This window comes from Clarias gariepinus, chromosome 13 (genome assembly GCF_024256425.1).
Source record: "Clarias gariepinus isolate MV-2021 ecotype Netherlands chromosome 13, CGAR_prim_01v2, whole genome shotgun sequence".
NCBI classification, from domain to species: domain Eukaryota; kingdom Metazoa; phylum Chordata; class Actinopteri; order Siluriformes; family Clariidae; genus Clarias; species Clarias gariepinus.
The window spans coordinates 15,170,515-15,182,696 of NC_071112.1; the positions used below are offsets into that span (position 1 = coordinate 15,170,515).

Consider the following 12,182-nt stretch of genomic DNA (forward strand, 5'->3'; position numbering starts at 1 on the left):
TCACATTGCATTTATTAACATAGAGGACACCCCCTTTTTCCCCTTTCTCTTTTTCTAGACTGCGCTTTTGAAGCAGTGATGCGCTTTAAGTAGTCGGTGTTTGAATATGACTCAATTTGAATTGCATTGATGTTGAAATGATTTATGTATATTTTATAATCACAGGAGAGGCGTTTTTTTTTTGTTCTTTTTCTTTCCCTTTCTTCTTCTTTTTATTCTTCGTGTAGCACTTGACCCTGGGCATTCGTTTTTAAAATTGACTCACAGCAAAAATAACTAAAAATGAATCTCTTATCAATTTAAGGTCGTAACACTTTTTCACTCCATTTTTCCTAACATCAGACCTAATCATATTCTACCATGATTGGATGATTATACTAAGCATCAATAACATAGATGTGTTAATGGCTGCTCTAGTGATTTTGATGGAGTGTGAATAGTGCGAGGTTTTGGTGCAGAGTCGGTGAGAGAGTAAGCGAGAGGGCCAGCCCTCAGCAGGCGAACAAAGCGTATCCTCAGAAAGGCTGCCAGCGAGACAGGCCTCTGTGTTTGTCTCCTAGCCTGTGACTCTGGCCCTGAGCGCTACAGAAACATTGACAGAGGAGCATGCTTCCCCTTGCTGCCAGTCATTCAGCCCTGGCCCGCCACATTCCCTCGTGAAAGATGACCAGATCCAGTTTCCTTTTTGGAGAGCTGACGCAAAGCAGCCAAAAACCAACAGAGCTGCTTTTCAGCTGTCAGACCTAATTCTCAAACCAGAAGAATGAGAGTCTTGCGTGTTACATTGTGGCATGACGTTTCTCTCTGCATACTTTTGCTATTTTATGGGTGACACTTTTCACAAATCAGTGCGATCAATTCAGTTGCTCCTTTATTCAGAGAACAAGAGAAAACGATTTGTTTCTGGTCTGAATAAAGCTTTTAGTGTTATTATAATACATTTGCTTCTTCTTACCCAGGTCCTGACTCTCCCAGGGCAAGAGAAGAACCAGTGCGTGGATCCTCTCCACCACCACCACCTCCCCTACCAGCATCAGTTAGAAATATAGAGGAGGTGATGTTGTCCCCCCAAAGATCCCCCTCACAGCTAAGCCTGGACAGAGAGGAGACGGCCTACGTGCCTGTCAGCAAATCACCCTGCATTACACCTGAGCCAACAGGACCCAGGTCAGCATAATGTGCAGGAAGAAACGAAAATATTATATTTTTTATTGCATACAATTGTATGGATAGGTGAAGCTAAACCACTGGGAGCAAATTTAAGGATTAAAGATACTTTGTGATCGCCGGCTTATCATGATGGTCTTTAGAAAGGTGTAAATGCAAAAATTTTAGTTCCTGAATTGTCAACAAGACGCATCTTTAAGACTTCACCTATCTGACCTTTTACAATTAACACAGCATTAGAGTTTGTTCCTAAAATATGTTTCCAGTAGGCCATGTCCATTGTGAGGTGGTTATAAATAGTCCACAAAGTGAACATTTTTGATCAGTATAGGAACCATTGCATTTTCAGTATCTTTTTAATAAGAACGGAATCAAATTTGTGGTTTAAAAGAGGGAAGTAATTTACCTGCCTATGCACCACAGTGATACTTTAATATTAGCTTAAAGGTCAACTGTATGATTTGCGTAATATCTCGAAAGTAAATAAGATGGTAATATTCTTGAAAGTTTGAAATTGCATCCCTTGTGTATTTGATAATTGCATGTCAGACTGTGACTGATTCATTTGTGTTGCCCGGATGGAAGTTTAATAAGACCGTTTCTAATGAACTTTTGTCTTTTTCAGAAGAATAACAGGTGAGGGCAATGGGAATTCCAAACTTAGTCATGACTTCAAAAGGCAAGTCCCGTTCCTGGATAAAGAGAAGAACATTTCATTCCTGTTAAAGGAGCTGGACTCACTCCGAGACCTAAATAAAAAGGTAATACTATGCATTTTACAGTAGTCAGAGTTTTTAATGTTTCTAAAGGCTGTTTACTTTTTTTTTGATAAAACGTGTATATACAGATGAGTGACTAAATAAATAAATATTAATTACTAGTATAATTACTTATTTCCCAAATTAATGATGTTGGTAGTGGAGATGGAGATCTCACCCATCATCAGGGTCTGGTGAACATTTTCATCCTAATCTCACAATTCATGCAAGGAACTCTTGTAATATGTTGATCGTGACATTATCATCCTTGAAGGCACCACTTCCATTCAGAATAGACATGTTTTATTAGAAGATAAAATATTTGGACCATTAAAGGAGTTCCTGGGATGCCAGGGTTTCAGATGTGAAGCAGGCAGTCTGCTCATGGCTTCAGCATACTGAGAAAACTTTCTACCTTGATGGTCTCCAAGCACTTACTTCCTGAGATAAGTGCATTAGTGTAGCAGGGGATTATATAGAGAAATAAAGGGAGTTTTTACTCTCATAACTGTGATTTAAAGTTAAACGCCCCTTTATAAAATCACTTGGATGTTCAGGTTATTTAATGTATTTACACACATATGTCTGCACTGACAACCAAAAAGGTTTGCCTGTAGACCAGGATGTAGACAGCTTGAGAAAAGACTGTATTAGGTAGAATATGCAAGCATAAAACCTACAGTAAGCAATTTCTTCTTCTCTGCCATATTCTTCTGTTGGTTAAGAAATTAACTGAAGAACACTGTATGTGTTGTACAGCACACACGTACTGCTATTTCAGTGTGCACTAATATTATCACTACTTCCATGGATCTTACCAGAAAATACAACTACAATACAAAATCATTGACACATTGCCTGGGAATGTTCCAGCTGTAGATAACTTAAATGCATGCAAACAATTAGATTTTTATTTTATTTTTGCCAGAATTGCCAGGTGTCGTGCAGGTCTTTGTTGTGTCCAGCTGCCGTCACCGTATCTATCTTTGCTCATCTGCTCATCTCCCATAGTGGGCCGGACTGGAGAGACACTGACACAACTTTAATTGATGTCCTGGGTTTGCAAGTAGCTGTGACTCCTGACAGAGAGGCAGGAACATGTCTTGAGAGTGTTATCACTGGCAGAGATGTGAGAGAGTTCTTTGAGAGTTCCAGGCTCGTCTACTTGTGTATAAAATGGGGAGTTGGGACAAAAACAAACTGAGAAGTAAATATTTAAGATCGGGGCTTAAATCTATAATTTAGAAACTTATCACTGTTCGATTCAGATTTATCACCACTACAGAGCGGTTGCTCTATTTTATTAGTGATCGAAAAACAATTTGCCAGAAAGGCTAGTGCTGCAATCACCGAGCAAACAGGAACAATCTGAAAGGTTATATAGAAATCACTTTGTTAAAGAGACACTAGACAGAAATACCAAAACACTACTTCATACTGTATCGTTTCTGAATGGAGGTAACAATCCTCTTTGTGTCGGTTGTGTGTGTCGGTTGTGTGTGTCGGTTGTGTGCCTCTGTCGTGTGTGTCAGTTGTGTGCCTCTGTCGTGTGTGTCAGTTGTGTGCCTCTGTCGTGTGTGTCGGTTGTGCGCCTCTGTCGTGTGTGTCGGTTGTGCGCCTCTGTCGTGTGTGTCGGTTGTGCGCCTCTGTCGTGTGTGTCGGTTGTGCGCCTCTGTCGTGTGTGTCGGTTGTGCGCCTCTGTCGTGTGTGTCGGTTGTGCGCCTCTGTCGTGTGTGTCGGTTGTGCGCCTCTGTCGTGTGTGTCGGTTGTGCGCCTCTGTCGTGTGTGTCTGTCGTGTGTGTCTGTCGTGTGTGTGTGTGTGTCTGTCGTGTGTGTGTGTGTGTCTGTCGTGTGTGTGTGTGTGTCTGTCGTGTGTGTGTGTGTGTGTCTGTCGTGTGTGTGTGTGTGTCTGTCGTGTGTGTGTGTGTGTGTGTCTGTCGTGTGTGTGTGTGTGTGTGTCTGTCGTGTGTGTGTGTGTGTGTGTCGCTCGCGCGCGTGTGTGTGTCGCTCGCGCGCGTGTGTGTGTCGCTCGCGCGCGTGTGTGTCTGTCGCTCGCGCGCGTGTGTGTCTGTCGCTCGCGCGCGTGTGTGTCTGTCGCTCGCGCGCGTGTGTGTCTGTCGCTCGCGCGCGTGTGTGTCTGTCGCTCGCGCGCGTGTGTGTCTGTCGCTCGCGCGCGTGTGTGTCTGTCGCTCGCGCGCGGGTGTGTGTGTCGCTCGCGCGCGTGTGTGTGTGTCGCTCGCGCGCGGGTGTGTGTGTCGCTCGCGCGCGGGTGTGTGTCGCTCGCGCGCGTGTGTGTGTGTCTGTCGGTCTGTCTGTTGTGTGTGTGTGTGTGAGATTGTGTGTCTGTCTGTCGTGTGTGTCTGTCGCGCGCGCGCGTGTGTGTGTCTGTCGCGCGCGCGTGCGCGCGTGTGTGTGTCTGTCGCGCGCGCGTGCGCGCGTGTGTGTGTCTGTCGGTCTGTCTGTTGTGTGTGTGTGTGTGAGATTGTGTGTGTGTGTGTGTGTGTGTGTCTGTCGTGTGTGTGTGTGTGTCTGTCGTGTGTGTGTGTGTGTCTGTCGTGTGTGTGTGTCTGTCGTGTGGGTGTGTCTGTCGTGTGTGTGTGTGTGTGTGTCTGTCGTGTGTGTGTGTGTGTGTCTGTCGTGTGTGTGTGTGTGTGTCTGTCGTGTGTGTGTGTGTGTGTGAGATTGTGTGTGTGTGTGTGTGTGAGATTGTGTGTGTGTGTGTGTGTGAGATTGTGTGTGTGTGTGTGTGAGATTGTGTGTGTGTGTCTGTCGTGTGTGTGTGTGTGTCTGTCGTGTGGGTGTGTCTGTCGTGTGTGTGTGTGTGTCTGTCGTGTGTGTGTGTGTGTGTCTGTCGTGTGTGTGCGTGTGTGTCTGTCGTGTGCGTGTGTGTCTGTCGTGTGCGTGTGTGTCTGTCGTGTGCGTGTGTGTCTGTCGTGTGCGTGTGTGTCTGTCGTGTGTGCGTGTGTGTGTGTCTTGTGTGCGTGTGTGTGTGTGTGTGTGTGTCTGGTGTGCGTGTGTGTCTGGTGTGCGTGTGTGTGTCTGGTGTGTGTGTCTGGTGTCTGTGTGTGTCTGGTGTGTGTGTCTGGTGTCTGTGTGTGTGTGTCTGTGTGTGTCTGGTGTCTGTGTGTGTGTGTCTGGTGTCTGTGTGTGTGTAACTGTGTGTGTGTGACTGTGTGTGTGTCTGGTGTGTGTGTGTGTGTCTTGTGTGTGTGTGTGCGTGTGTCTGGTGTGCGTGTGTGCGTGTGTCTGGTGTGCGTGTGTCTGGTGTGCGTGTGTCTGGTGTGCGTGTGTCTGGTGTGCGTGTGTGTCTGTTGTGCGTGTGTGTCTGTTGTGTGTCTGGTGTGCGTGTGTGTGTCTGGTGTGTGTGTGTGTGTGTGTCTGGTGTGTGTGTGTGTCTGGTGTGTGTGTGTCTGGTGTGTGTGTGTGTCTGGTGTGCGTGTGTGTGTGTGTGTCTGGTGTGCGTGTGTGTGTGTGTCTGGTGTGCGTGTGTGTGTGTGTGTGTCTGGTGTGCGTGTGTGTGTGTGTGTCTGGTGTGCGTGTGTGTGTGTGTGTCTGGTGTGCGTGTGTGCGTGTGTCTGGTGTGCGTGTGTCTGGTGTGCGTGTGTGTCTGTTGTGCGTGTGTGTGTGTCTGGTGTGCGTGTGTGTCTGTTTTGTGTCTGGTGTGCGTGTGTGTCTGTTGTGTGTCTGGTGTGCGTGTGTGTGTCTGGTGTGCGTGTGTGTGTGTCTGGTGTGCGTGTGTGTGTGTCTGGTGTGCGTGTGTGTGTGTCTGGTGTGCGTGTGTGTGTGTCTGGTGTGCGTGTGTGTGTGTCTGGTGTGCGTGTGTGTGTGTCTGGTGTGCGTGTGTGTGTGTCTGGTGTGCGTGTGTGTGTGTCTGGTGTGCGTGTGTGTGTGTCTGGTGTGCGTGTGTGTGTGTCTGGTGTGCGTGTGTGTGTGTCTGGTGTGCGTGTGCGTGTGTGTGTGTGGTGTGCGTGTGTGTGTGGTGTGTGTCTGGTGTGTGTGGTGTGTGTCTGGTGTGTGTGTGTCTGGTGTCTGTGTGTGTCTGGTGTCTGTGTGTGTCTGGTGTGTGTGTCTGGTGTCTGTGTGTGTCTGGTGTCTGTGTGTGTCTGGTGTCTGTGTGTGTGTGTGTGTGTGTGTCTGGTGTCTGTGTGTGTGTAACTGTGTGTGTCTGGTGTGTGTGTGTGTGTGTGTGTCTGGTGTGTGTGTGTGTGTGTGTGTCTGGTGTGTGTGTGTGTGTGTGTGTGTCTGGTGTGGTGTGTGTGTGTGTGTGTCTGGTGTGCGTGTGTGTGTGTGTCTGGTGTGTGTGTGTGTGTGTGTGTGTCTGGTGTGCGTGTGTGTGTGTGTGTCTGGTGTGCGTGTGTGTGTGTGTCTGGTGTGCGTGTGTGCGTGTGTCTGGTGTGCGTGTGTCTGGTGTGCGTGTGTGTCTGTTGTGCGTGTGTGTGTGTCTGGTGTGCGTGTGTGTGTGTCTGGTGTGCGTGTGTGTGTGTCTGGTGTGCGTGTGTGTGTGTCTGGTGTGCGTGTGTGTCTGTTGTGTGTCTGTGTGTCTGTGTGTGTGTGTGTGTCTGGTGTCTGGTGTCTGGTGTGTGTGTGTGACTGTGTGGGTGTCTGGTGTGTGTGTGTGACTGTGTGTGTGTCTGGTGTGTGTGTGTGTGTGTGTCTGTCGTGTGTGTGTGTCTGTCGTGTGTGTGTGTCTGTCGTGTGTGTGTGTCTGTCGTGTGTGTGTGTCTGTCGTGTGTGTGTGTCTGTCGTGTGTGTGTGTGCGTGTGTGTCTGTCGTGTGCGTGTGTGTCTGTCGTGTGCGTGTGTGTCTGTCGTGTGTGCATGTGTGTCTGTCGTGTGTGTGTGTGTCTGTCTGTCTGTCTGTTGTGTGTGTGTGTGTGAGATTGTGTGTCTGTCTGTCGTGTGTGTCTGTCGCGCGCGCGCGCGTGTGTCTGTCGCGCGCGCGCGCGTGTGTCTGTCGGTCTGTCTGTTGTGTGTGTGTGTGTGAGATTGTGTGTGTGTGTGTGTGTGTGTGTGTCTGTCGTGTGTGTGTGTGTGTCTGTCGTGTGTGTGTGTCTGTCGTGTGGGTGTGTCTGTGGTGTGTGTGTGTGTGGGTGTGTCTGTCGTGTGTGTGTGTGTGTGTGTCTGTCGTGTGTGTGTGTGTGTGTCTGTCGTGTGTGTGTGTGTGTGTGTCTGTCGTGTGTGTGTGTGTGTGTGAGATTGTGTGTGTGTGTGTGTGAGATTGTGTGTGTGTGTGTGTGAGATTGTGTGTGTGTGTGTGTGAGATTGTGTGTGTGTGTGTGTCTGTCGTGTGTGTGTGTGTGTGTGTCTGTCGTGTGTGTGTGTGTGTCTGTCGTGTGTGTGTGTGTGTCTGTCGTGTGGGTGTGTCTGTCGTGTGTGTGTGTGTGTGTGTCTGTCGTGTGTGTGTGTGTGTCTGTCGTGTGTGTGTGTGTGTGTCTGTCGTGTGTGTGTGTGTGTGTGTCTGTCGTGTGTGTGTCTGTCGTGTGTGTGTGTCTGTCGTGTGTGTGTGTCTGTCGTGTGTGTGTGTCTGTCGTGTGTGTGCGTGTGTGTGTGTCGTGTGCGTGTGTGTCTGTCGTGTGTGCGTGTGTGTCTGTCGTGTGTGTGTGTGTCTGTCTGTCTGTCTGTTGTGTGTGTGTGTGTGAGATTGTGTGTCTGTCTGTCTGTCGTGTGCGTGTGTGTCTGTCGTGTGTGTGTCTGTCGTGTGTGTGTCTGTCGTGTGTGTGTCTGTCGTGTGTGTGTCTGTCGTGTGTGTGTCTGTCGTGTGTGTGTGCGTCTGTCGTGTGTGCGTGTGTGTCTGTCGTGTGTGTGTGTGTGTCTGTCGTGTGTGTGTGTGTGTCTGTCGTGTGTGTGTGTGTGTGTCTGTCGTGTGTGTGTGTCTGTCGTGTGTGTGTGTGTGTGTCTGTCGTGTGTGTGTGTGTGTGTGTCGCTCGCGCGCGTGTGTCTGTCGCTCGCGCGCGTGTGTCTGTCGCTCGCGCGCGTGTGTGTCTGTCGCTCGCGCGCGTGTGTGTCTGTCGCTCGCGCGCGTGTGTGTCTGTCGCTCGCGCGCGTGTGTGTGTGTCGCTCGCGCGCGTGTGTGTGTGTCGCTCGCGCGCGCGTGTGTGTGTGTCTGTCGGTCTGTCTGTTGTGTGTGTGTGTGTGAGATTGTGTGTCTGTCTGTCGTGTGTGTCTGTCGCGCGTGTGTGTGTGTCTGTCGCGCGCGCGCGCGCGCGTGTGTGTGTCTGTCGCGCGCGCGCGCGCGCGTGTGTGTGTCTGTCGGTCTGTCTGTTGTGTGTGTGTGTGTGTGTGTGTGTGTGTCTGTCGTGTGTGTGTGTGTGTCTGTCGTGTGTGTGTGTGTCTGTCGTGTGTGTGTGTCTGTCGTGTGGGTGTGTCTGTCGTGTGTGTGTGTGTGTGTGTCTGTCGTGTGTGTGTGTGTGTGTCTGTCGTGTGTGTGTGTGTGTGTGTGAGATTGTGTGTGTGTGTGTGTGTGAGATTGTGTGTGTGTGTGTGTGAGATTGTGTGTGTGTGTGTGTGAGATTGTGTGTGTGTGTGTGTGTCTGTCGTGTGTGTGTGTGTGTCTGTCGTGTGTGTGTGTCTGTCGTGTGGGTGTGTCTGTCGTGTGTGTGTGTGTGTCTGTCGTGTGTGTGTGTGTGTGTCTGTCGTGTGTGTGTGTGTGTGTGTCTGTCGTGTGTGTGTGTCTGTCGTGTGTGTGTGTCTGTCGTGTGTGTGCGTGTGTGTCTGTCGTGTGCGTGTGTGTCTGTCGTGTGCGTGTGTGTCTGTCGTGTGTGCGTGTGTGTGTGTCTTGTGTGCGTGTGTGTGTGTGTGTGTGTGTGTCTGGTGTGCGTGTGTGTCTGGTGTGCGTGTGTGTCTGGTGTGTGTGTCTGGTGTGTGTGTCTGGTGTCTGTGTGTGTGTGTCTGTGTGTGTCTGGTGTCTGTGTGTGTGTGTCTGGTGTCTGTGTGTGTGTAACTGTGTGTGTGACTGTGTGTGTGTCTGGTGTGTGTGTGTGTGTCTTGTGTGTGTGTGTGCGTGTGTCTGGTGTGCGTGTGTGCGTGTGTCTGGTGTGCGTGTGTCTGGTGTGCGTGTGTCTGGTGTGCGTGTGTCTGGTGTGCGTGTGTGTCTGTTGTGCGTGTGTGTCTGTTGTGTGTCTGGTGTGCGTGTGTGTGTCTGGTTTGTGTGTGTGTGTGTGTCTGGTGTGTGTGTGTGTCTGGTGTGTGTGTGTCTGGTGTGTGTGTGTGTCTGGTGTGCGTGTGTGTGTGTGTGTCTGGTGTGTGTGTGTGTCTGGTGTGCGTGTGTGTGTGTGTGTCTGGTGTGCGTGTGTGTGTGTGTCTGGTGTGCGTGTGTGTGTGTGTGTGTCTGGTGTGCGTGTGTGTGTGTGTGTCTGGTGTGCGTGTGTGTGTGTGTGTCTGGTGTGCGTGTGTGCGTGTGTCTGGTGTACGTGTGTCTGGTGTGCGTGTGTGTCTGTTGTGCGTGTGTGTGTGTCTGGTGTGCGTGTGTGTCTGTTGTGTGTCTGGTGTGCGTGTGTGTCTGTTGTGTGTCTGGTGTGCGTGTGTGTGTGTCTGGTGTGCGTGTGTGTGTGTCTGGTGTGCGTGTGTGTGTGTCTGGTGTGCGTGTGTGTGTGTCTGGTGTGCGTGTGTGTGTGTCTGGTGTGCGTGTGTGTGTGTCTGGTGTGCGTGTGTGTGTGTCTGGTGTGCGTGTGTGTGTGTCTGGTGTGCGTGTGTGTGTGTGGTGTGCGTGTGTGTGTGTGGTGTGTGTCTGGTGTGCGTGTGTGTCTGGTGTGTGTGTCTGGTGTCTGTGTGTGTCTGGTGTCTGTGTGTGTCTGGTGTGTGTGTCTGGTGTCTGTGTGTGTCTGGTGTCTGTGTGTGTGTGTCTGTGTGTGTCTGGTGTCTGTGTGTGTGTGTCTGGTGTCTGTGTGTGTGTAACTGTGTGTGTGACTGTGTGTGTGTCTGGTGTGTGTGTGTAACTGTGTGTGTGTCGTGTGTGTGTGTGTGTGTGTGTGTGTGTGTGTGTGTCTGGTGTGCGTGTGTGTGTGTGTCTGGTGTGCGTGTGTGTGTGTGTCTGGTGTGCGTGTGTGTGTGTGTCTGGTGTGCGTGTGTGTGTGTGTCTGGTGTGCGTGTCTGGTGTGCGTGTGTGTGTGTCTGGTGTGCGTGTGTGTGTGTCTGGTGTGCGTGTCTGGTGTGCGTGTCTGGTGTGCGTGTCTGGTGTCTGTGTGTCTGTGTGTGACTGTGTGGGTGTCTGGTGTGTGTGTGTGTGTCTGTCTGGTGTGTGTGTGTGTCTGGTGTGTGTGTGTGTGTGTGTGTCTGGTGTGTGTGTGTGTGTGTGTGTGTGTCTGGTGTGTGTGTGTGTGTGTGTGTGTCTGGTGTGCGTGTGTGTGTGTGTCTGGTGTGCGTGTGTGTGTGTGTGTGTCTGGTGTGCGTGTGTGTGTGTGTGTCTGGTGTGCGTGTGTGTGTGTGTCTGGTGTGCGTGTGTGCGTGTGTCTGGTGTGCGTGTGTCTGGTGTGCTGTGTGTCTGTTGTGCGTGTGTGTGTGTCTGGTGTGCGTGTGTGTGTGTCTGGTGTGCGTGTGTGTGTGTCTGGTGTGCGTGTGTGTGTGTCTGGTGTGCGTGTGTGTCTGTTGTGTGTCTGTGTGTCTGTGTGTGTGTGTGTGTGTCTGGTGTCTGGTGTGTGTGTGTGACTGTGTGGGTGTCTGGTGTGTGTGTGTGACTGTGTGTGTGTCTGGTGTGTGTGTGTGTGTGTGTCTGTCGTGTGTGTGTGTCTGTCGTGTGTGTGTGTCTGTCGTGTGTGTGTGTCTGTCGTGTGTGTGCGTGTGTGTCTGTCGTGTGCGTGTGTGTCTGTCGTGTGCGTGTGTGTCTGTCGTGTGCGTGTGTGTCTGTCGTGTGCGTGTGTGTCTGTCGTGTGTGCATGTGTGTCTGTCGTGTGTGTGTGTGTCTGTCTGTCTGTCTGTTGTGTGTGTGTGTGTGAGATTGTGTGTCTGTCTGTCGTGTGTGTCTGTCGCGCGCGCGTGTGTCTGTCGGTCTGTCTGTTGTGTGTGTGTGTGTGAGATTGTGTGTGTGTGTGTGTGTGTGTGTGTCTGTCGTGTGTGTGTGTGTGTCTGTCGTGTGTGTGTGTCTGTCGTGTGGGTGTGTCTGTCGTGTGTGTGTGTGTGTGTGTGTGTGTCGTGTGTGTGTGTGTGTGTCTGTCGTGTGTGTGTGTGTGTGTGTGTCTGTCGTGTGTGTGTGTGTGTGTGAGATTGTGTGTGTGTGTGTGTGAGATTGTGTGTGTGTGTGTGTGAGATTGTGTGTGTGTGTGTGTGAGATTGTGTGTGTGTGTGTGTCTGTCGTGTGTGTGTGTGTGTGTGTCTGTCGTGTGTGTGTGTGTGTGTGTCTGTCGTGTGTGTGTGTCTGTCGTGTGGGTGTGTCTGTCGTGTGTGTGTGTGTGTGTGTGTGTGTCTGTCGTGTGTGTGTGTGTGTGTCTGTCGTGTGTGTGTGTGTGTGTCTGTCGTGTGTGTGTGTGTGTGTGTCTGTCGTGTGTGTGTCTGTCGTGTGTGTGTGTCTGTCGTGTGTGTGTGTCTGTCGTGTGTGTGTGTCTGTCGTGTGTGTGCGTGTGTGTCTGTCGTGTGTGCGTGTGTGTCTGTCGTGTGTGCGTGTGTGTCTGTCGTGTGTGTGTGTGTCTGTCTGTCTGTCTGTTGTGTGTGTGTGTGTGAGATTGTGTGTCTGTCTGTCTGTCGTGTGCGTGTGTGTCTGTCGTGTGCGTCTGTCGTGTGTGTGTGTGTGTCTGTCGTGTGTGTGTCTGTCGTGTGTGTGTCTGTCGTGTGTGTGTCTGTCGTGTGTGTGTGCGTCTGTCGTGTGTGCGTGTGTGTCTGTCGTGTGTGCGTGTGTGTCTGTCGTGTGTGCGTGTGTGTCTGTCGTGTGTGCGTGTGTGTGTCTGGTGTGTGCGTGTGTGTGTCTGGTGTGCGTGTGTGCGTGTGTGTGTCTTGTGTGTGTGTGTGTGTGTGTCTGGTGTGTGTGTCTGGTGTCTGTGTGTGTCTGGTGTCTGTGTGTCTGGTGTCTGTGTGTCTGTGTGTCTGTGTGTGTCTGGTGTCTGTGTGTGTGTGTCTGGTGTCTGTGTGTGTGTAACTGTGTGTGTGACTGTGTGTGTGTCTGGTGTGTGTGTGTGTGTGTCTTGTGTGTGTGTGTGTGTGTCTGGTGTGCGTGTGTGCGTGTGTCTGGTGTGCGTGTGTGTCTGTTGTGCGTGTGTGTGTGTCTGGTGTGCGTGTGTGTCTGTTGTGTGTCTGGTGTGCGTGTGTGTCTGTTGTGTGTCTGTGTGTCTGT

At 50.8% G+C, this 12,182-nt stretch overlaps 1 protein-coding gene across 3 annotated transcripts in view; it reads left to right on the forward strand.

The window, feature by feature from the left end:
- The window catches only part of mipol1 (mirror-image polydactyly 1), a 59,842-nt gene that overhangs the window by 21,217 nt on the left and 26,443 nt on the right, over positions 1-12,182 (forward strand). For all 3 annotated transcript variants that reach the window (XM_053510549.1, XM_053510550.1, XM_053510551.1), the window contains 2 exons: positions 960-1,167; positions 1,793-1,928. In XM_053510549.1, coding sequence (XP_053366524.1) covers positions 960-1,167; positions 1,793-1,928 — 344 coding nt within the window. The remainder of the gene's footprint in view (positions 1-959; positions 1,168-1,792; positions 1,929-12,182) is intronic.